A 23,252-nucleotide genomic window follows, 5' to 3' on the forward strand; every position below is an offset into this window, starting at 1 on the left:
CAATAAAAACCTTAAAAAAAAAAAGTGTATGCTAAAGAGTATATTGCATCTCTTAGTTGAGAACTACATATTTAGACAGGCAAGGATAGGGACTAGAACAGTGGTCTCAAGGAATTAAGTGTCCCATTCTTAAAGAAAATTGACTGAAAGTATGACCATCACCAGACAAAATTGCCCAGGCAAAACTAAGAAGAGAGAAAGAACCAAAAAAAAAAAAAAAAAAAAAAAAATCAAAAACCCAGTAAATTGGAAAAGGCCTGGGGGGAGAGGGGGAGGCTAATTTGATTCTGTTTCTAGCATATCACTATTTTGTAACAGAGTTAACCTACTCAAATCTTAGTGTGTTTTTAAAAAGCCTATTCAAGGCTTAGAAGGCAGTGCAAACTTCCTAGATGTAATGTTTGGTGTTCAGAAATAATTATCAGACTCAATGTCATGGATAAAAGTGGTTGATAACCCACTGCAGTTACCATCCGTAAATTAGGCGCTGATGTCTGGCTTTTGTTGTTGTTCTAAGAGAAGTTGTGGGAAAAAATGCAGTTCAAAATCATGACACACATACTGTCAAATCTAGGTAGGAACTTTTGTAATCTCTTCTACCTCCTAAAAACTTTCAGGTCAACTAGCAACACAACTACAAGTACTTTCAATTTGTGTTACTACTCTTAGTGAAGACAAGCACCCGACATTATACCCACCCTTCTCTTCAAGTGGACCGGAGGCTGACTCAGCAGCAGTGTGAAACTGAAACACAAGAGATTCTAATGACTTCTAAAAGGAGAGGAAAAGGGGGGAGAAAAGCTTACCTTTGGTTTTTTGTTCCGTGACCTGCAAAAAATAAAAAACAATGAACAAACGTAAATAAATGACACTGGCTTTCTAACTCGGTGCTATTTTATAAGACTACTTTGACTCTGATAACTCAGTCTAGGTTAAGCTGCAAATACCCTGGGCATAGTTAAAATCCTAAAAACGAATATGGGAGTTTGTTCAGATTCCTTCTAGAAAAGACAATGGTTACCAGCTCCATCCTGCATTTGGAGGGATAATAAAAATAAAAAACAAAGCATTCTACTCTCATCCAATCATGAGGCCCTTTGGCCCTGGAAATGCTGGTTGCCACTTTAATTGCTGTGACTAGAGAAGAGCAAATGGACATGACCCAGAAACTAAATGAGCCACAGAGACAAAAAGCTCTCCCTATGAGTACAGACTCAGACACTACATCTACAGTCTAGAAAGCAACAGCTCAGGGGGTCCCTCAACAGAGGCAGCTGAAGGTCAGGATCAGAGAGCAGAATTTAAAGCCAAGCCTGGTCACTTCCTGCTGTCTGATCTCAGTTTTCTCTTATCTGTTGAATGGTGATAATAATAGTATCTCCCTGGCCGATTCAATCAGATAGCCTACTTCAATGTTCAACAAATGTTTGCTGGTATTATCAGAGTTAATATGAATGAAGTAGCATGAAATCCAGCAGTAAGATAGAAATATGTAAACTCTGAACAGCTAAAAGGGTGCTTTGTCAAGTGTTCCTTTATATATATAGTAACTAACGTCTATGGAAGTGATTAAGCTAAAAGGTCGAACAGGGTGCCGAGAACAACAGGTTTTAAGAGTATGGAAATGAAGAATAGCAGCTACATGGAAATCTGTTTCTGATACTTTTTAAAAAAAGGAAAAATAAAGGAGGGCACCTAATTATACATGTTCTGTAATAGAAAAACAAACCCACAAAAGGACGTGCATAAGAAAAACACCCCAAAGGAAATGCATCAGAATTCCAACAGTGGTTATGTTACATTATTGAGATCATAGGTAATTTTGAAGTCCTCTTCCCCAACACTTACCTTTATTTTTGTACTGAAAATATTCATCTAGAAAAAAAGAGGTGTGATTCTCTGTGGCTGGTAACCACATTAAGTTACTGCTATGGGTGTTTGTGAAAACACGCCCATCTCTGGAGGATGTGTCCTATAGCTGCTAACCAGCTACCTCACAATTGTTCTATAATCCCATTTATCCAATAATGAACTGATTTGTGTCTACATACTAATTCCTTAAGGCAGTCTAGGCTGCATACCATTGTAAAGATTTCTCAGAATGCCATTTGGAAGATCTGGCAAAGCAGGAAGTCAAGGTTTTCCCCCAGTTTTAAGCAGCAAATTCAAATAATGTCAAGTATGTGTTGTAATATGGGTTCCATTTAAAGAGCTGTCCCCCAGCCAGTGAACTGAAAAACTGGATGAACCAAGCAAGCCTGCAGTCTGCCAACAGGGTTTCTTTGGATCATCAGTCTAACGCTGGTGAACTAAATCCTTCTTGACACCTCTTGTGAATGGAAGTCTAGCAGTTTCGTCAATGATGGCTCTAGAAAGGACAAACAGCCAGACACCGAATACAATGGAAAGTTCATGCTTAATTTCTATGTGGAAGTAACGTATTTAAACTTTAGATAGAAGACAATTCTTTAAGAAAACTACGTTCCCATCTTTCATTCTCGGCCATTCACTTACTCAACAAACATTTCTTGAGAACCAAGCACTGCCATAGTAACTGGAAATCCAAAATCTCAAGAAACGTACAGTCAGACTAAGAGGAGATAGACACAAAGAGAGGATGACAAAGCAATGGGGTCACAGCACGGCCAATGAGAACGCACTAAGAGCCACCAGGAATGTCTGCTGACGGAGCGGACGGCTGCAGAAAGGAGCGTCTGGTACAGTCCCTACATTTTATGGCTCCTTCTTGAGGCACTGCCTCTATAATAAGGTTGAACACCACTAAGACAATCACATGGTAAGTGTTGTACCCTCTCCTTACAACTACTAAATCAGAATTGAATTCTGGAATTATGCAATGGTTCATCATCAAAGGTCACCTGCCAGGCAGGTCCCGTGTCAGTCAATGTAGAACGTTTTCAAACAAAAATCCCCAAGTATTTATTGTTGATAATAAAACACGCTGAAATTTTATGTGTGGTGACTTTCCTCTTTGCTGTCACTGCCTAACCAATTCTTAAATGTAGACAGATGTACACATTCAGGGTAAATTGTCTAGTTGCATAGTCAACATTGTTGTTAAGTGCCTTCGAGTCAGTTCTGACTCACAGTGAGTCTGCATAGGGTTTCTAAGGAGCAGGTGGTGGGTATGAACCACTCACCTTGTGACTCAAATTGACCTTGTGGTCCAGTGCTTAACCTACAGTGCCACACAACAAAAGTAATGCCAATTCATTACAGAACACAGCCAACACCATCTTTTATCTTTCCAGAAGCAGGATGCACAATGTGAACGTACAGAGGTATATTTTAAACATTTCCAGATAGTGATCATTTTAGTTGAAGAAAACACTTTTATCTGTGTTAAGAATGTAGATGGAGGTGGCTTGTCTAAAACAAATGCTCTCTGTGGCATCTTCTTGTCAACAGTCTTTGCTCCAGCCCCAGCTTACTGGCAATCCAATCTCATCAGCTGCAACACCCAATTTTCGTCTGAATTTAGTGGGTGAAATTTGAGTGCCCAGAAGGAAGAGAAGCCTTCACCGAGGAGCAGTCACATCACTCTGACTGGAGGGGTGGGTCAGGGTGTGCAGGGCACAGGGAAAGAGCCAGGAAGTGCCAAGGCCAATGGCAGTGGGCCGGTAACACTCTGCTGCGCCTGCGGGGTCTGTCACCACCTCAGGGACATGAGACATGGCTGCATCCCTCAAAGGCCATACCAAGCAGCCTCTGAGTCATAATGTGACTTCTTTACTCAGACTCTTTAATGTCATTTTAGATAATTCTAACATACTCAGGTAACAGATTAGAAGCAGGTACCCTGGTATTAGGAAGATGTGCCGACAAGCACACCACTATTAATAGCAATGGAAACACAATTAACAGCAGACAAGATATTAACGAGCATAGCAGTCTATTAGAGCACCAAACAACAATGAATGTTCCTTTTAATTAAGTCATGAAGAAAGAGAAAATTATACTTTATTTGTTAAACATGGTAGGGTCGTACGCAATCCAATTAAAAAATTACTTCTAGGATTTTTTGTTGTTGTTAATACATTCATAAATGATTTATTTCAAGAATTCAATTAAATTAAGGGAAATTCTATATCCAAATAATGCTGGATATATTTGTGGAGTTCCTTATACCTTGCACTGGCTCCTGTTCATTACACTTCTTGGCTCTGTTCTAAATCTAGTGTTCTCTTGAAGTTCTTTACAGTTTCCACCTCTGTAAACTTAGCTTCGATAACCATGTATCATGGCGGTACCCTCAACCTGCCCCACAGCCAGGCCCTGCTTCCCAACTGCTTCAGGCAGTGGCGATAGGAACTGGAGGGGATCATCTTGTCTCCACAATGGCCACCAAAGCAAGCCTGCACTGTCAGAATCGGATGATGCCAGCAGAGTAGAGAGGTGGGGGACATAAGTGAGATCTGACTGGCCACGGCAGAGGGACAGGCTCTGAAGGAGCACTGGGGACAGCTGCTAACCACTGTCGTCTCTGGAGAGCTCTCAGACCAGCCCTTCAGCTACTAGTTTCAGTTGACAGTTGCTGTTCCTACGTCCTTTTTCTCTCAGCATCTTTCCTTTCTCGATAGGCAAACACCACAAAGCCAGAGCAACCTCCAGATATGCTCTTGTCAACGAAGCACCATTGGACCACTTTGAGGGAATTCTTACAAGGGCCTTTGCCTCAGGCAGGCTCATCTTAGGGACAAAGCTATGGATGGGCCACAAAGAAAGAACACATGAGGGCTAACTCCAGCAAGCTTTTAAGAGTCCTTCAACAGTAGAGATGACGGTATGCCATAAAGAAGGAAACACAACCACAGTTATTTGGGAATTCTTTTGACTCTGTCTACAGTCAGCTGCAGCATTATTTAATGTCTACTTGTTCACTTTCTCCTACTCTCAAACTTAGAGCTTTGAAACAAATGAGCACCTAATATTACGGAAATGCCAGGGATCTAAGTCAAGGGGGCTGTCTACTTCAGATGCAAACACAGACTTAACGGATTAAACTCACCTTCTGGGTGGCTTCTTTTTTCTTTTTATCCTCTTTCTTCCTTTTCTTGTCTTCCATTAACTGTTCTTCCCTTTCTTGCTCCTTCTCTCTGTTAACGTAATGGCATACCAGAAGGTTACGTATCTATGTTCACAGTTGACTTGGGTAGCAAATTCAGTGTTTACAAGATGGTATGAAGGCAACATTTCAATTATGCAATTGGACCGAACAGAGTCTTGTACTTATGAAAGCCACCACACACTCCCAGTGCTCTCCACCAGTCAGTTCTGACTCAGCACCACAAATGGACAGAGCAGAACGGCCCCCAGGGTTTCCATGGCAGCAGTCTCTACAGAAGCAGCCTGCCACATCTTTTTCATGCAGGATGGTGGGTAGCTTTGAACTGCCAACCTTCAGTTGTCAGCTGGATGCTCTAACCACTGCGTCACTACAAATTTAGCATCTCCGTTATCTCAGTTAAGCCCTGACATTACGTTTGGCTTCAAAAGCGTCCCTTTAAATGAGCTTGGATAGTATCTTCCTAAAGGAACACACACACAATTCACGTATTTGCACTTGGCAAAGGATCAGACTTGAATATGTAACATACAATTGATTTCTAGCAATTCCCTCACAAATACAGCAGATTACATTAATTAGGTAAAGGTACATACGTATTTATCAGACTTAGGTGTTTTTCCATGACATATTCAGAGTGGAAGAGTGAAGATGAAACGATCTCTCCATATTTCACATTTCCTCTACATTATTAATACTGTACATTTTGCTTATTTGCTACTTGTTTTTAAGGCAGATACTGAATTGTCCTATGAATCAGTGTATTCTCTAGAGGGTGAACCTCCATTGTACCCCCAGCACAAATGAGTTAAGACCATCAGGTTTCAGGTCCCTCAATTAGAATACAAATGATACACAGTAAGAAGCATTCCAGGTTAAAGAAATGTGCTGAATCTTAAGAGACTAAGATAATATAATTTATACCCTACATTTGAAAAAGAATGTTGAAACACGGATAGTATTTATTTTAATGCTAATGCCGCCACCTTTCACTATGTCTCAATCGGGAAAAATGCATAAACAACCACTGATACAACCTCTAGTACAAGACAGGAAACCCCAGCTGCCAGGCTGATTGCATTTCAGAAAAGACAGAGAGATCCAGTTCCCAGTTCCCCTGAGAACAAAACAGCTCACAGATATGGCATGAGGACTCAGGATGATTTCAGGTGATCTGACACATCAAACACCCCTCTACTGCCAGTAAGCTGTAGACTGTGGTGGGTTGTGGTTGTTGTGATGCTGGAAGCTATGCCACTGGTATTTTAAATACCAGCAGGGTTATTCATGATGGACACGTTTCAGCTGAGCTTCCAGACTACGCCAGACTAGGATAAAGGAGAGGTGGCTTACTTCTGAAAGGTTAACCATTGAAAATCTTAGCAGCAGAACATTGTCAGATATTGTTCCAGAAGAAGGGCCACTCAGGTTGGAAAGCACACAAAAAAATACAAGTTGGAGAAGAGCTGCCTCCTCAAAGTAGAGTTGGTCATAAATGACGTGAATGGAGCAAAGGTTCTGGGACCTTCATTTGCTGATGTGGCACGACTCAAAATAAGAAACAGCTGCAAACATCCATTAATAACTGGAATACGAAATGTATGAAGTAAGAATCTAGGAAAACTGGAAGTTATCAAAATGAAATGGAACATAAAGATAGGCATTAAGTGAGCTGAAATGGGCTGGGAGTGACCATATAGTTTACTATGCTGGGAATGACAAATTGAAGAGGAATGGTGTCACATTCCTCGGCAAAAAAACACAAAACAAAAAACATTTCAAGGTCTATCCTGAAGTACAACACTGTTTGTGATAGCATAATATCCATATGCTTACAAGGAGGGTCACGTAATACCACTATTATTCAAATTTATACATCAGTCACAAAAGCCAGTGATAAAACTGAAGAATTTTATCAACTTCTTTATTCGGAAATTGATTGAACATGCAATCAAGATGCACTCATGATCACTGGAGACTGTAATGCAGAAGCTGGAAACAAAGTGGAAGGATCCGCGGTGGGAAAACATGGCCTCAGTGATAGAAATGATGTTAGAAATCCCTTGATGGAATTTTGCAGGACCAGTGACTTATTTATTGTGAATACCTTTTTAAAATTACAAATACATGTCACCAGACAGAGTACAGAGGAATCAAATTACCTACATCTGCGGAAAAAGACAACGGTGCAGCTCAGTATCATCAATCAAAACTAGGCCAGCGGCCAACTATGGAACAGACCATCAATAGCTCATAAGCAAGTTCAGGTTGAAAGTGAAGAAAATTAAAACAATCCATGAGAGCCAAAATATGATCCAGAGTACACTGCTGTTGGTAACTGCTAGTGAGTCGCTTCCAACTCAGGGTTTCCAAGGAGTAGCTGGTGGGTTTGAACCACTGACCTTGTGGTTAGCAGTCCAGTGCTTATCCTCCAGTGCAACACCAGGATGTAAACCTCAAGAACACAGCTGGTGCATTAGACACTAATGATTCAGTATCAGAAGAGGTAAGGGATGAAATCAAGAACACACAAGACATGAAAAAACCAAAAGGTCATGAAAAAGAAAAGACCAAAATAGATTTTAGAGAAGAAAAAAAAAAAAAAAATCACCCCTTGGGTTGCGATGTTGGTGTGGTGCTGTAGGATAAGCATGGCACTTAACAACAACGTGGGCAAACTACTGAATGATACAGGAAGCATCAGAATAAGATGGAAGGGGGGTGCTTCTGGCAAGCTGCACTACATGGTCCTTCAACAACAAAGATGTTGTTGTTAAGTGCTGTCGAGTCGGTTTCGAATCTCATTGACCCCTCATAGGGTATCTGAGGAGTGGCGGATGGGTTTGAACCGCTGACCCTGTGGTGCAAACCAACCTTGCAATCTAGTGCTTATCTGACAGCGCCATGCCAGGACTCCAAATATATGAGAGACCGAATGGAACTATCCTGGAACCCTGAACTTCAGTGGAAAGGTTAAAAATGGAGTATTTGCTGGGAGGAGAAACTGAGCAGGGACAGCAAGAGAGGGAGACTGGTGAACAGTCAGCCAGATGCAGCACAACCATCTTGAACTTTTGTGAACAGAGACCAGAGGCGTGGCCAGCTCCCACCCCCATTAGCAGCACAGACTCACTCGCTGGGATTCTGAAGCAGAAGGGTTGGGAACCAAATGAATGTGAGGTGAGAGATGGCTGGATGGCATTGGTGCTTGGATTCAGGAAGGCTCAGCTCAGACTCCAGAACATGCAGAGTCACCACAGACCAGCAATGTTGTTGTTAAGTGCCATGAAGTGGATTCCAACTCACAGCAACCTTGCATAGGGTTTCTGAAGAGCAGCTGGTGAGCTTGAACCTCTGACCTTGTAGTCCAGCACATTAACCCGCAGCGCCATGTGAGAAACCTTCATAAGTAGCTACCCTGCACCTAGCTGCCTGGCGGTCCTAACATGAATTTTTCCTTTCATTGTTTTTGCTTCATTGCTTCTTTCTTCTTCTTTTTCTAGTCCCTTGAATTTTATACTTTCTATCCCAGCTTTTCTTTTTCCTTCCTTTCTTCTGTTTCTCATTTACCCTCCAATTTTTTTTTCTTTTGATTTTTCTTTACTACTCTCTCTTTTCATCCTCCCTCTCCTTGGTTTTTCTAAGTGTCCCCCTCACCTTTATTTCTCTCTTCTGTAGATCCATTTCCCTGTACCTCTTTTCTAGTTTTAGTTATATTATTTTTTTCTGCTTGCTGCCTGTTTTATTTCTTTTCACTCCTGTATTATTTTCTCTTTTCAGTGTGAATGCTTGTCTGGTTTATTGTTTTCTTTTCTTGTGTGTGTGTAGTGTAGTGGGGGGTAGGGTCCTTCTCTTTCCCACAATTGTACCCTCTATGACTCCACCTGATGGGGAGGAGCCAATACCAGCTCCCATACTACCTAATCAATGACAGATATCAGCAAACACCAGTCAAACCCACCCTGAACTGAGGTGCACGAACAGAGAGCAGTGAATGGTACACGTGCTTCCATTCTCTACCCACAGAAGATGGTGAGAGCCTAAGAACACAACATACTGGCATCAATTAAATACATATATAACAACATCCCAATGCCCCAGAGGCAACAGAAAATTTTAATTCTCATGAAGAAACAACAGAGAATTGCTCAAATAAATGATCGAGATGTAGAGCCAGTAAATATTTCTGAGGAAGAAAGACTAATGAAACTTAACTGAAAAAGACTTCAAAAGAATTATATTTCAGTATCTTCAAAGAACTGACAGAAAGATTGAGGAAAGCAAGAACACAGAGAAAAATTCAGAAAAACACTACAAGAAAAAACCACAAAATAAGTGCAAGTTCTGAAACAATAAAAACCCTGCAATTCGAAATTTAGAAGGTTAATATAAGATTTCAGAAATGGACAATACACTGAAAGGGCAATGAAGCAGATTCAAAGCACTGGAAGCCTGAATCAGTGAGTTTGAAGATAAATCTCTCAATACTTGATATTCGAATGCTAGAAGAGTCCTGGTGTGGTGTTGCAGGCTAATGCACTGAACTATAAGGTCAGTTAGAACTACAAAGTTAGCGGCTCAAGCTCTGGAGCTGCTAAAAACGTTTGATGTGAGTGGGAACTGAGTTGACGGCACTTAGCGACAAGTATGATAGAAGAGCAATCAGAAAAAAGAATGAAAAAGTATGAAGAAAGCCTAAGAGTTATGTGGAACACCATGAAGAAGAATAACTTACAGACGATCAGAATTCCAGAACAGGAAGAGACAATTAAAAGCAAAGAGAAAATTGTTGAAAGAAAACTTCCCTAATAAGATGAGGGAGAAGATAAGCATACAAAACAAGCTGAACGAAGCCCAAACAGGGTAAATCACCAAGATATACCATAACCAAACTTTCCAAAACCAAAGACAAGGAAAGAATTCTGAGAACCTCTCAGGAGAAATGAAAAGTTAACTCAAAGGAGAACCAATAAGATTTAGCTCTGATTTCTCAACAGAAAACATGCAAGGATGAAGAAAATGGGATGACATTTACAAAATTCTGAAAGAAAAAACTGCCAATCAAAAAAATCATATATCCAGCAAAGCCGTTTCTAAAATATAATGGTGAAATTAGGACATTTCCAGATAAACAGAAATTAAATGAATTTTTAATAACCACAACAAATTTATAAAAGTAACTAGAGAGAACAAACAAGATGGCGGATAGGGAGGAAGTGCAGTAAAGGAGCTCTGCCAACAACAACACAAAATACCCGACCAAGCAGGCTCAGGGGCTGGTTCCAGAACTCTGAACCACATATAAAGGAATATTTAGAAGGTTGGAAGGCTTACAGCTGGGGGAATTTGTGGCAGAAGCAAGAAATCCAGTGCTTTCTAGTTCAAAACAACGCTCAGCTGCTCCAAGAGCCGCCATCTTAGGTGAGACCAAGCCGGGGAAGGATCAGAGTGACCACAGACGTCCGGCAGAACCGCTGAGATAAAGGTGTGGACATTCTTTTCTTTTGGTATCTGTTCATTGGTCCCTTGCTGTCTGCACACCTCCATTCGGGTGACTAGAGGGGTGCCTGAGCTAGTGGGCACCCCAGCCCCACCCTTGGAGGGTTCCACTACGCATGCGCACAGATCTCCTTGAAATTTAAAGAGCCAGTTTCCAATTAAAACCAAACGGCCACAGCCGGCCTTGAACTGTTTACAACTAGAAAAAAGGCCTTAACAGGGATTGTGGAGTGGGACAAGCAGACAAAAAAGGAAATAAGCCAAAAATTAAATCCTAAATTGTAAGTCAAAACGACCAACAGTGGCATCTTTAAATTTTTCATGAAGAAGAGTGAAAAGGAAAGCCCATTTGCTGATCACATCTACCTAGAGGCAATCAGAAAGCAAAAAAATATCAAAATACATACCCATTTGAGCATTAAGGCCACAGATAACCCTTGAAGATGCCCCAAAAACAGAAGCAGATGACCATATCTTGCACATGTCCATAAACGAGATAAAGAGACTGAGGCAAATGAGCTGGAAGTAGACCTACACTTCATACTGGAAGATGGTCAGGCTTTGGAAATGCCTGCGAAGGAATTCAGAAAAATGATTATAAAACGTATCAAAATACTATACAATGGAGTTGAGAAAAATAAGGAAGAATTCTGGAAAGCGCTACAGGAACAATCAATAAGATAGATACAGCATTGGAAACAATTCAAAACCTACAGAAAGAGGTCCAAACGATTAATAATAGAGTATCAGAAATGGACAATACATTGAAAGGGCAAAGGAGTAGAACTGAAGAGATAGAAGCCAGAACTAGTGAGCTAGAAGATAAATCTCTGAACACTACAAAGATAGAAGAACAAACATAACAACGGACAAAAAAATCTGAAGAAGGCCTAAGATTCATGTTGGATAACATGAAGAGGAATAACCTAAGAATTATTGGCATTCCAGAACAGGAACAATCACACAAGTCCACAGAGGAAATAGTTGAAGAGCTTCTGGAAGAAAATTTTCCTAACATCATGAAAAGTGAAAAGATAAGCATTCAAGAAGCTCAACGAACCCCAAGATGGATAGATCCTAAAAGACAATCACCAAGACACATAATAATCAAGCTCTCCAAAATCAAAGATAAAGACAGGATCTTGAAAGCAGCTAGGGAAAAGAGAAATATAACATACAAAGGCAAGCAAATCAGATTAAGCTCAGATCTCTCAAGAGAAACCATGCAGGCAAGAAGGCAATGGGGAGACATATATAAAACCCTGAAAGAAAAAATCTGCCACCCAAGAATCCTCTACCCAGCAAAGCTGTCAATCAAATATGATGGTGTAATCAAAACATTCCAGAATAAACAGAAGCTAAGGGATTTTGTCAAAGCCAAACCTGCTATGAAAAACATCCTAAAGGAAGTTCTGTGGACTGAGAACCAAAAAGAACAGACAACAACTACAGAATGACGTACATAGCAGCATCAACCTGAACTCAGTCGACAAATGGAAGCGTCAAGAACAGAATAAAAAAAAAAAAAGAACAGAATAAAATTATAAGAACAGAGGATCTGGGAGGTCAGTATAGACTGATTGTAATTGATCAAAACAATTACAATGTGAAAAAAAGTAAACACAGAAAAACAGAGATCCAGGTGGTGAGAAGGCCAGGTAGATTACTGGATAAAATAGACTGTCCTAAATGGAAAGAAGAACTAATGGAATATAAGGTAACCACAATGGGGTTAGGGTGGGGGGTTTACTTTGGGTGTTGGGGAGGGCAATACAAGAAGGGGGGAGGAGGCAGAAGAACAAGATAGATAGGGGAACACTGAGACAGGTTTGCATGGCCTAGTGAGACAGAGGTAAATAGTGATGCATACTCAATCTTGCAACAACAGGGCTCTGGGATACAGGGATCTAGGTATAGCTTGAAGAGGGTAAATAATAGTAAAATCCTTGACTGCCTTATGAATATTAGTTTCCCATGCCTACTATTGTAAAACAGACACTTGAGTGGGTGGGATAGAAAGGAATGTTGGGAAACATGATTAGAGAAAACTTGTAAGCCTGCCTTTAGCCTGTAACTGATTGGAATACCTAAAAGGGGTTCTACAACTTGCCCAGTGACATAGGCCTCATGCAAAGCCTTTACAGAGTATAGAACCTTAGATGGAATCCTGAGTCCCCTCGACAACCTTATGAGGTGAGACATTCCCACTAGAAAGGACAAGCAGACTGGAACAGCTACAGTGACAGATGATGCATCTTCATGATGAACCTGACCTATAGTCAGAGCAGTAGTTACTCTAAATACCAAAAGAGAGGGAAAGAGTCTTCAAATCAAGTTTCAATGCTATCCACTCTGTACACAGGATAGATAGGAACGGGCAACTTAGACATTGTCTACTTAAAATGGAGGGGGTGGGCAATGAAGGCATGGAGTGACTGGCTTACAAGGTTTCTAGAGGGAGATTAGTTTAAGAGTATGGGGGGAAAGAAAGAGTCCCCACTGAATAGCTGTCATCTTGTCTAGATGGGTCTGGTGAAAAGAGATGGGGATAAGATTTGTAAGATTCAATAGTGAATAACTGTTATCATGACTAATCGTGACTGTCACAATTGTAAAGGTATAAGTTTTGTAACAAAAAAAGGGAAGTGGTTAATCTTACAGTCCAGAAACAGAGGATCCTAGGACCATCAAGAGAGGAACGCACAAATAGAATGCGGGACCTTATCCAGAGAAGCAGCAGCGCCAGAGATGGGGGCATGGAGAGGGGGAGCGGCTGAGGACTCTAGATTCATCAACTAAGAAGAGAAGGACTAAGAACTGGTGGCCAGGAGCAGATTTGCAGAATGTGCCCTTTGGAGATGTAAATTATTATATATGCCTGAGTGGGCTTTTTTGTTTGTGTGTTTTTTAAAATTAAAGTGGGTAGAGAAAAATACTGTTAACTGATGGTACATGGAGTGGATTATAATCAATGTAATGAAACAAGGTATATGATTTGTTGAATGTAAAACTAATGATATGCCCTGTAAACTTTCACTCAATCCTCAATAAAAAAAAATCTTTAAAAAAAAGTAACTAAAAGGTGTTGTTTGGACTGAAAACCATTACTGCTACAACTGTGTCAATCCATCTCGTAGGGGGTCTTCTTCTTCTTTGCTTATCCTCCACTTTACCAAGCATGATGTCCTTCTCTAGGGACTGGTTGTGACAATATGTTCAAAGTATGAGAGACAAAATCTGGCCATTCTGGCTTCTAAGGAGCATTCTGGCTGTTCTTTCAAAACAGATTTGCTTGTTCTTTTGGCAGGCCATGGTACTTCTAATATTTTCTTCCAACACCGTAACTAGAATACATGAATTCTACAGTCTTTCTTATTCACTGGCCAATTTCCACATGCAAATGAGGCTACTGAAAATCCTGTGGCTTGGGTCAGGTGCACCTTAGTCCTAAACTGACATCTTTGCTCTTTACTTCAACACTTTAACAAGGTCTTGTGCAGCAGATTTTCTTGGCTGCTGCTTCCATGAGTGTTGATGGTTGACCAGAGCAAAATGAAGTCTTTGACAACTTCAATCTTTTCTTTATTTATCTTGATGCTATTTATTGGTCCAGTGGTGAAGATTTTTGTTTCCTCTAATTGAGGTGCAACCCATGCTGAAGGCTGTGGTCTTTGATCTTCATCAATAAGTATTTTAAGTCCTCTTTGCTTTCAGTAAGCAAGGTAGTTACAGTCTGATGCCACGTTTTTCTTCATATAATCCAGTTTCTTGGATTATCTGTCACCATACAGATTGAATGAGTATGGTGAAAGAATAAAACCCTGGCACACATCTTTCCTAATTTTAAACCATTCACTGCCCCCTTGTTCTGTTCGAATAACTGCCTCTTGGTCTATGTATAGGTTCCTCATGAGTCTAGTGTTCCATAATACTCAGTTCTCCATGATCTTGTCCATGCTTGTCATGATCCTCACAACTGAAAGTCTTTGTGTAGTCAATAACGCACAGGTAAGCATCTTTCTGGTATTCTCTGCTTTCTGACAAGATCTATCTTACAACAAGAGGGAGGTTGACAGAGAAAAGCTGAAAATAGCAGGACACACAGAGAGGAATGCAAAAGAGGGAATACAGGTAAATACTGTTAACTGATGGTACACGGAGAAGACTGCAATCATTTTAATGATACAAAGTATACCAATAAAAAAAAAGATGGAAGGAATACATAAGACTCACTGTAACAAAACAAATTTGCTGCTGTTCAACCATTTCAAGAGGTACCCTATTATCAAGAAACACATGATACTGAGGGAAGAGGTCCAAGATACACTGAGCTCCAGGAATTAACGGAATACGAATTAAGATCTTTCAACAAACTAATGCAGAGCTATTATGACCAACGGATTGCAAAAGATCCATATTTGTGCTCATTCCAAAGAAAGATGACCCAACAGAATGTGGAAATCAACTAACAATATTATTAGTATTACGTTAAAGTACAACTTTGCTAAAGATAATTCAAAACCGTTATTAACGGCACATCGACAAGGAGCTGCCAGATACTCAAGCTGTATTCAGACGAGGACACAGAATGAAGTATATCATTGCTGCTATCAGATGCATCTTGGCTAAAAAACAGAGAATATCAGAAAGATGTTTACTTGTATTTTATTGATTATGCACAGGCTGTGTGAATCATTAACAAACTATGGATAACATTGTAAAGAATATGTATTCTGGAACACTTAATTGGGCTTATGAGGAACCTGTATATAGACTAAGAGACAGTAGTTTAAACAGAATGAGGGGATACTGAATGGTTTAAAATCAGGAAAGGTATACATCAGGGTTGTATCTTTTCACCATGTTTATTCAACATGTATACTGAACAAATAATCTCACAAGTTGGACTATGTGAAGGAGAACGTGACAGTGGAGGTAAACTCACTTACAACCTACAATATGCAAATGATACAACCTTGCTTGCTGGAAGCAGGAGACTTAAAATACTTACTGGAAAAGACCAAAGGTCACAGACTTCAGTATGGACTGAGCCTCAATGTAAAGGAAACTAAACCTTCACAACTGGACCAATAAATAACATGATAAACCAAAAAGACTGACGTTGTCAAAGACTTCATTTTGCTTGGATCCACAATTAACAGTAATGGGAAGGAGCTGCTAAGAAATCAACATGATGCATTAGGGCAAATATACTGCAAAAGACCTCTTTAAAGTATCAAGCGCAAAGATACCAGTTTGAGGACAAAGGTGCACTTAAAGGAAGCCAATGTATTGTTTCCAACTGCCTCACAGGCTTGTGAAAGTTGGCCAATGGATAAGGAAGACTGGAGGAGAATCAATATAGACTATTGACTATCTCATGAATTGTCAGAAGAACAATCTGTGTCGTTAGAAGTACAGCCAGAATGCTCCTTAAAAGTGAGAATGACGAGACTTCATCTCTTACACTTTGGACATGTCAGGAGGGACCAGTACCTGAAGAAGGACATCATGCTTGGTAAGTGGAGGGTCAGTGAAAAGGAGGAAGACCTACAACAAGATGAAGTATTAGCAACAATGGGCTCAAACATAACAACAGTTCTGAAGCTGATGCGGGAAGAGGCAGGATCTCATTCTGTTGTGCCAAAGGTCCTCATGAACAGGAAACGACCCAACAGCACCTAACAACAACACAGCAAATTCCTGGTCTCCCTGACAGCACCTAGAACATGACTATGACTAAAGTGAGTAAAATGAAAGAAAAACAGTAAGTAAATAATGTGAATAATAGTACACATTGCTAACACTGGTATGCTGTTAAATGCTGTCAAGTCAGTTTTGACTCATAGCGAGTCTTTATAGCGTTTACAAGTAGCAGCTGGTTGGTGAGTTTTAACCAATGACCTTGTGGTTCAAACCGACCTTTCAGTCCAGTGCTTATCCTATAGCTCCATACCAGGACTCCGTACAATGGGCATACGATACACAAAAGACTGAAGTGTACAATTCATACTGTACAGGTGATGTGCATGAGAAAAATGCTTTAAAGCAAAACCCCCCACAGTCAACCAAGGGGAAACATTACTGAAATGTTCTTCGGTCTCATGCTGAATTTCTTTGCCGTTAGATTATGTGCACTCTTGTCTATGCGTGAAGCTCCCAGTCACAGTCCACCTGCAGAGCATGCTACCTGTTTTTTAAAATGGTTTACAGAAATGAACAAGATAGATGTGGACCCCTTAGAGGCACAGGCTGGCCACAAAGCCTGTTACATGGTGCCTACAGCCTCTTACCACTCCTCCTGTAAATGGAAGGAGAGGATGCAGTTGCTTACTTGTCTATCTTCTAGTGACATGGTCTGTGGAAAATATATTCAGGGCTGACCTGAACACCTCCTGTTAAAAGACCCAGCACTTTCAAGAGCAAAGAATTGCATTTTTTCTGCCAATCTAGTTTCTCTTAACTAAAAAGTTTTTTAGAAAATGCACTGCTAAAAACAAAAAACATTAGATCTTTAATGAAGGACATTCTTAAATGACACCTCACCTTTTCAAATAGTTTTCCTATAGACAGGTGAGTCAAGGAAAGGGATTGAAATTCATGTTCACTTAAAGCAGATTTGTTTCCAAAACAAATTCTTTTCCAAAGCTTTCCAGGAAACAGGCAGTGACCACCCTAATCTTCAGTTGTGTATATTCATGACATTGTTGTTGTTGTTAAGTGCCGTCGAGTCGGTTCCGATTCATGACATATTCTTTTTAAATTGCATTCCCTCAGGAAGACTCCAGTTTGCCAAACCATTGAGGACAATCCAATTGAACAGGGTTGACTTTTTCTCTAATTCAGTAATGCTCTATACATCGCTACACATTAGCCTCATCTGGGGCTTTAAAAAACCCCTCCTCTGAGTCAGAGCCTGAGCAGGGCGAGGAGACACCCACAGTGGAAGCAAAGGGAAACTGTTCACCTCCAGGGGGATTGATCAACTAGCAAATAAATACAAGGTAAAGAGGGCCAGGTTTCTCATCATTGAAAAAAGGACTTACAGAACTAGAAACAGACAAAACTCAGTTGAACCCTGTGGTGTTGGACTGAAATTAGTTACTGATGGGAACTCCTGGCTTTTCAGTACCTCCACATAAACTTACCAATAAAGACTGACGTGACTTTATGTGCATGTATATGTACAACCCTTCCCACTCTCCCTTCTACATCTGTCACTGAAAAGGCTTGCAAACAGCCAACACCCAAATAGCAATGGATATGCCTAGCACCCAGATCATGGCTTCTAAATACCACTCACCACGCAAAGAACCAGAGCTCTTTGGAAACAGCTTATTCTAGGGCTGGGGCAACAAAAGCACAAGATGTGCTTGGAATGCCTGCCTGCTTGCCAGAAATCTAAGTGTCCAAAGAAGAAAAGAACTTATCAAATGATCACAGAAGCTAATTTGAAGGCGCTCCGACCAGCTAAACCTGGGACAACGTGAGCATCAAAATAAATAATGATATGACGAGATTTTTAGTCACTGAATAAAACAGGAAACAAGGCCAAACAGGTAAGAAATAAGTAAATGAATCTGTTGCAAGTGACCAAAAGAATATTCAAGAGTTTCAAAGTGTCTCTTACCAATATTTATTGACTAGAAAGGGGAAGAGGATCGAGAGGAAGGCCTGGCAGTTACCACGGAACCAAGTGATCCCTGGGAACTCATCAGAAACGGGACAAGCTGCAGTTGTGAGCTACCTGGTAAGATGCAGAGAGAACCTAAATCAATGGATCAGTGACAGACCTGCCTGCCATCAGTGCAGAAAACTGAATCTCATCAGGAGGAAACATCAGACAACCTCCGATTGAAAGACATTCTGCAAACAACCGGTCTGCAAACTTCACAAGTTTCAGAGTCATAAAAATCAAGGAAAGACGGGAATTGTTCCAAATGGAAGGAGATAGTGAGACAGGACAAACCAAATGCCAGTGTGATCTTTTTGCTACAAAGGCCACTGGGACAAATGTGGAAACATGAATAAGGTCTGAAGATTAAGTGGGAGAAACAGATCAGTGTTCATTCATTTAATCTTATTTTGATGCCTGTTCTGTGGGTAGAGGTGTCCTAGTGTGGCACTGTAGGATAAGAACTGGAGTGCTAACCATAAAACTGGCGTTTTAAACCCACCAATCACTCCTTGGGAAACCCTGCAGGCTCGCTATGAATTGGGGCTGACTTGATACAACAACAAGTATGGGTAGAACGCACTGAAATACTGGAGAGGGGATACTGGTAGTAGGGCGTTGGATTAGCAATTTACTTTTAAATAATTCAGGGGGAAAAAAGAAATGTTTTAAAAACCACACTTGCAACTTTTCTTTAAGTTTGGAAGATTGCTTCCAAAACCCCAATAAAAGAATTAAAATCATGCCCAGAAAATAACATAGGAATATCTCTGGCGATATTTAAAGGTTTTCCCAATGTTTATGATTCTAACAAGTAGTTGCTAAGGTTGAGAACCACTGTTGTAAATTCTGCCTTAAATTTTCACTTTAAAATGTTAAGTAAGATCTGATTTATACCTCAAAATCAAACCTTCCATACAGTCACCCAACATAAATGACAGGAGACTCAGTGGGTGCAGGAGAAAGAACTCATATTCTCCCTCATCTCCAAATACACAGGCAGATAGAAAAGGCATTGTTTCTAAGTTACTAAGTAATTCATTCAACATATTCAGTATGTACAAAGGTGCTTCCAAAAATCAGCGGGAAAATGGGATGAAAAGATCATGGGCTTTTTCTGTGACCTTTCTGAAGCCCTCTCTATGTGCTGAGGTAATACAGGCACATCTGCTACCCCACTCTGTGCTGAGAATGGCTCCCGGGGATGTATGGAATAAAGGTATATATGGAATCCTGAGCGCCCCTCACACTCGAGTCTGAGGCCACCAACCCAGGCCAGTCTCATCCATTTTTTTCCATGTGTGTCTTTCTCTCATCCAAGGACTAACTTTTTGTCTTCCTCTCATCCAAGGACTAACTAGTCTTGACCCTGCATAGTTTTTGAGATCAGATGAGAATAGGCCCATCCATGGTGGGATGGCCTTGGACTATGTGTGTTTTGACATGAAAAGGTTAAGGAGCAATCCATGCCTCTGCCATAGGCAAGTGTGTGTCACTTCTACTTCACTCTTCTCAGACTGGAAGAATTGAGGTACTGTGCGGGTAGGCAGAGGGTAAAGCAATCACTAACAGTTGAAGCTCACCAGCTGCTCCTCGGAAACCCTATACAGGGGTCACTATAAATCGGAACTTAACCACCACAGCACTATGACCTAGAAGAAAGCTAACCTAGAACAAAGCTAAATTGGTAAAACTCAAAACTACTCCTGAGAACTTCTAAAGTAATGAAAGAATAGAACAGCATTTTCTTCCTTCATTTTTACAAGAACCATTGGTTGAAAGTGTTGTTGTTGTTAAGTGATGTCAAGTCAGTTGACTCATGGTGACCCTGAGTAGGATTTCTGAGGAGCGAATGGGGAAGTTGGAACCACTGACCTTGTGGTTCAAACGACCTTGTGTTCTATCTAGTGCTTTTCCTACAGCACCACACCATTGGTTGAAAGTAACATTTTACAAGAAAATCAGTACTTGGATATAAAGGAAAACATTCAACATTCTGAACATAATAAGACTCCTGTTATGTATGTAGTTTCAGCAGTGGTGCTGACGTTCCTCAAAACCTGCTGTATCTTGGATCTGAATCTTCTAGTGTTCCACGACCATGCAGGGTGAAACCCAAGAGCTGTAATATTCAGACCATGATTCCCTGGAGTTGTTGTGCCCAAGGTCATTCACAGCACACCTCCACCTTCCACAGTTTTCCTCATCTATTCCTCGCTTTGTCCAATTACTTTAAAAATTCCCCCATAACTCCAGTTCAGAAGGAACCTGGGGACTCTCCCATGTTTCTTCATGTCTCCCAGGATGTCCTTTAACAAAAATTTACCAGATGCCTAAACCACCCAGCAGAGTACTGGTGTGGTGCTGTGGGATAGTGCTCTGGACCACAAGGTTGGTTTAAACCACAAATTCAGTGGTTCGAATTCACCAGTCGCTCCTTGGAAACCCTATACAGGGTCACTATGGGTCTGAATCGACTCAACGGCACGTAACAGCAGCAACAACAACCCATCTAGCAGCTCCACTGGAGAAAGATGGAGTGATTTGCTTCCGTCAGATCACAGCAATCTAACCCTGAAAATCCCATAGAGCAGTTTTACTCTGTCCCATGGGGCCACCGTGAGTCTGAATCGACTCAATGGCACCTAACAGCATGAGTAGAGGCCAACTAAAATCAGAGACATGCTCAGTGTGATGGATGGACACAGTGACCACAACAATGGACTCCAACCCACCAACAATCAGGAAGATGGCACAGAACCCAACACCGTTTTACTTGGTTATACCTAAGGTAGTAAGGAGTCCGAGCCAATTTGACAACAACTAACAACTACATGAGCAGACGTTCTTCTAAGCAGTGGACATCAGACAGAAACACAATTCAGGCCTTGCTCTCAGAGCACTTACATTACAGTGGGCAAGACAGCTTGTTAATAAACAAAATAATATATTTCAGCAACAACTAGTTCCCTGAAGATGACAGCAGGGCACACTGATGAAGAAGGACAGAGGCTGATGGAGGAGAGAAGAAGACACTGTCTTACATATAATGATTAGGGAAGACCTATGTGATCAGGAGGCCCGAGACTCTGAGAGTGGTCCCTGAGGACATCTGAGGGACAGCACTTCACAGAGGGAGCAGCTGGGGTCTCCTTACAGCAATCCTCACATTTTCCCAATTAACAAGGATATGCCTTCAGATAACTGAGTAAGGAAGGAAACCTCCTAAATTCCTACTTCTTCCTAAATTCTAAACTCCTTGGGTTGACAGACAGACAAACATAAGCCAAGAAAGCATCACAAATGTCATGAGGACTACAGAGCTGACTAAGGGGTAGAGAGTGACTGAGGGAGGGAACAGGGAAGACGGTGGTTATTTCACACAAGATGTTCACAGGACATCTCTCTGAGGCACTGACATCTGAGTAGAGCCCTAAAAGACCACAGTTATCAGAGAGCGAATAATAGTACAAAGGCCCCAAGATGGGAAAGTGCTTAGGTTTTGCTTACCAGGGTAAATAGTTTCCTCTCCCTCAGGCCCCTGCCTAACCCTCACATACACACAAACACCCCTCAGTTTTCTGTGTTTACTTTGTAACAGTTCTCACTCTTACCCAAAAACCAGGCAAAGTATCTCTTCAAAGAGTCTTTTCTACCCTATTCATTCATTCACTATTTCAGCACCTACTTGATGCCAGGCATTCTGCAGAGGGCCAAGACTTCAGCAGCAGCACATGGCATGGCGCTCTTGGTTTCACTCTGAAACACCTCACAAACCACACATGCTTTCAAGAGCAGGATCCTGCCGCCTTCTCACCCTGCTCCATATCAATACTTCAGGGTACTCGGAACACAGTCTGCAGGACCTTCGGAGGTTGGAAAAGTACACGAACCATGGACATGTGCATTCATGATCATCCAAACTAGAATCATGCCCCCAAACTCATGATGCCAAGTAGAGGCAGGACAAGAATGTCAGCCTTGATAGTGTCAATCTCCACAGGATGTTAACTGGAGGGAGGGAAGCAGAAGACTACCAATCAGATCAGCAGCCAGGGATAATCCTGACAAGACAATGCTCCAAATAGCCTGGAGTGTCTTCCTTTTCTTTAAAGTTTGAGTAACTGACAGGGTGGACGACTTCAGGTGTGACACTGTGGATCAGCACTGGACTGTGAACCACCAGGTTGGCCCACCAGCAGCTCTTCAGAAACCCTATACAGGGTTGTTATGCATCAGAACCAACTCCATGGCACTCAACAACAACAACTGATGGGGCAACATCAAAACCCATCCCTGTGGTGCTGCTAGTCAACTGAAGCAGCGAGCAGACCTCCCCTGACCATACAACATGCGAGGCACACCAGAAGCAAACCAATACTCTATAAATATTAAAAAGGGATATTCACAAGGAAAAGGAATGAGCTAGTAATACACCAACAACCTAGATGAATCTCCAGGGAATTATACTGAGTGAAAACAACCAAGCCCAGAAGGTTAAATACGACACGATCCCAGCTTATGATGTTCCTGAAATGACAAGTGGTTGCCGGGTATTGGGGGGCAGTGTAGGAGGCAGGTATGAGTAACAAAAGGACAACATGAGGGACCCTTGTGGTGGAACTGTTCTGAATCTTGACAGTGATGGTGAGTACATGAAGTACACGTAATAAAACTGTGTAGAATTAAACACACACATAACACACAAATGAGACACATGAAATCAGGGAAATCTGAGCAAGATACGTAGATGGTACAATGTCAATACCCTGGTTGTGATATTACTTAAGTTTTGATAAAAACCAGGTAAAAGGTACACAGGATTTGTGTTCTTCCTTAAAACTTCATGTGAAGCTAGTTTATGGTGAGTAAAATTTAGACTATTTTGTTATTATCTCCTTATGAACCTCACATAAAGATGGAAAAGCATTTTACAAACCATCTATATCTCTAGAATCTATGCATAACATAAGGTGCCCTGGTAGCATAGAG

At 41.1% G+C, this 23,252-nt stretch overlaps 1 protein-coding gene across 3 annotated transcripts in view; it reads right to left on the reverse strand.

Moving 5' to 3' along the window:
- TNRC6B (trinucleotide repeat containing 6B) overlaps positions 1–23,252 on the reverse strand; it is a 270,951-nt gene that overhangs the window by 77,030 nt on the left and 170,669 nt on the right. For all 3 annotated transcript variants that reach the window (XM_006865165.1, XM_006865166.1, XM_006865167.1), the window contains 2 exons: positions 5,030–5,117; positions 807–828 (listed from right to left, as the gene is read on the reverse strand). In XM_006865165.1, coding sequence (XP_006865227.1) covers positions 807–828; positions 5,030–5,117 — 110 coding nt within the window. The remainder of the gene's footprint in view (positions 1–806; positions 829–5,029; positions 5,118–23,252) is intronic.

The sequence above is a fragment of the Chrysochloris asiatica genome, unplaced genomic scaffold, assembly GCF_000296735.1.
Source record: "Chrysochloris asiatica unplaced genomic scaffold, ChrAsi1.0 scaffold00076, whole genome shotgun sequence".
NCBI classification, from domain to species: domain Eukaryota; kingdom Metazoa; phylum Chordata; class Mammalia; order Afrosoricida; family Chrysochloridae; genus Chrysochloris; species Chrysochloris asiatica.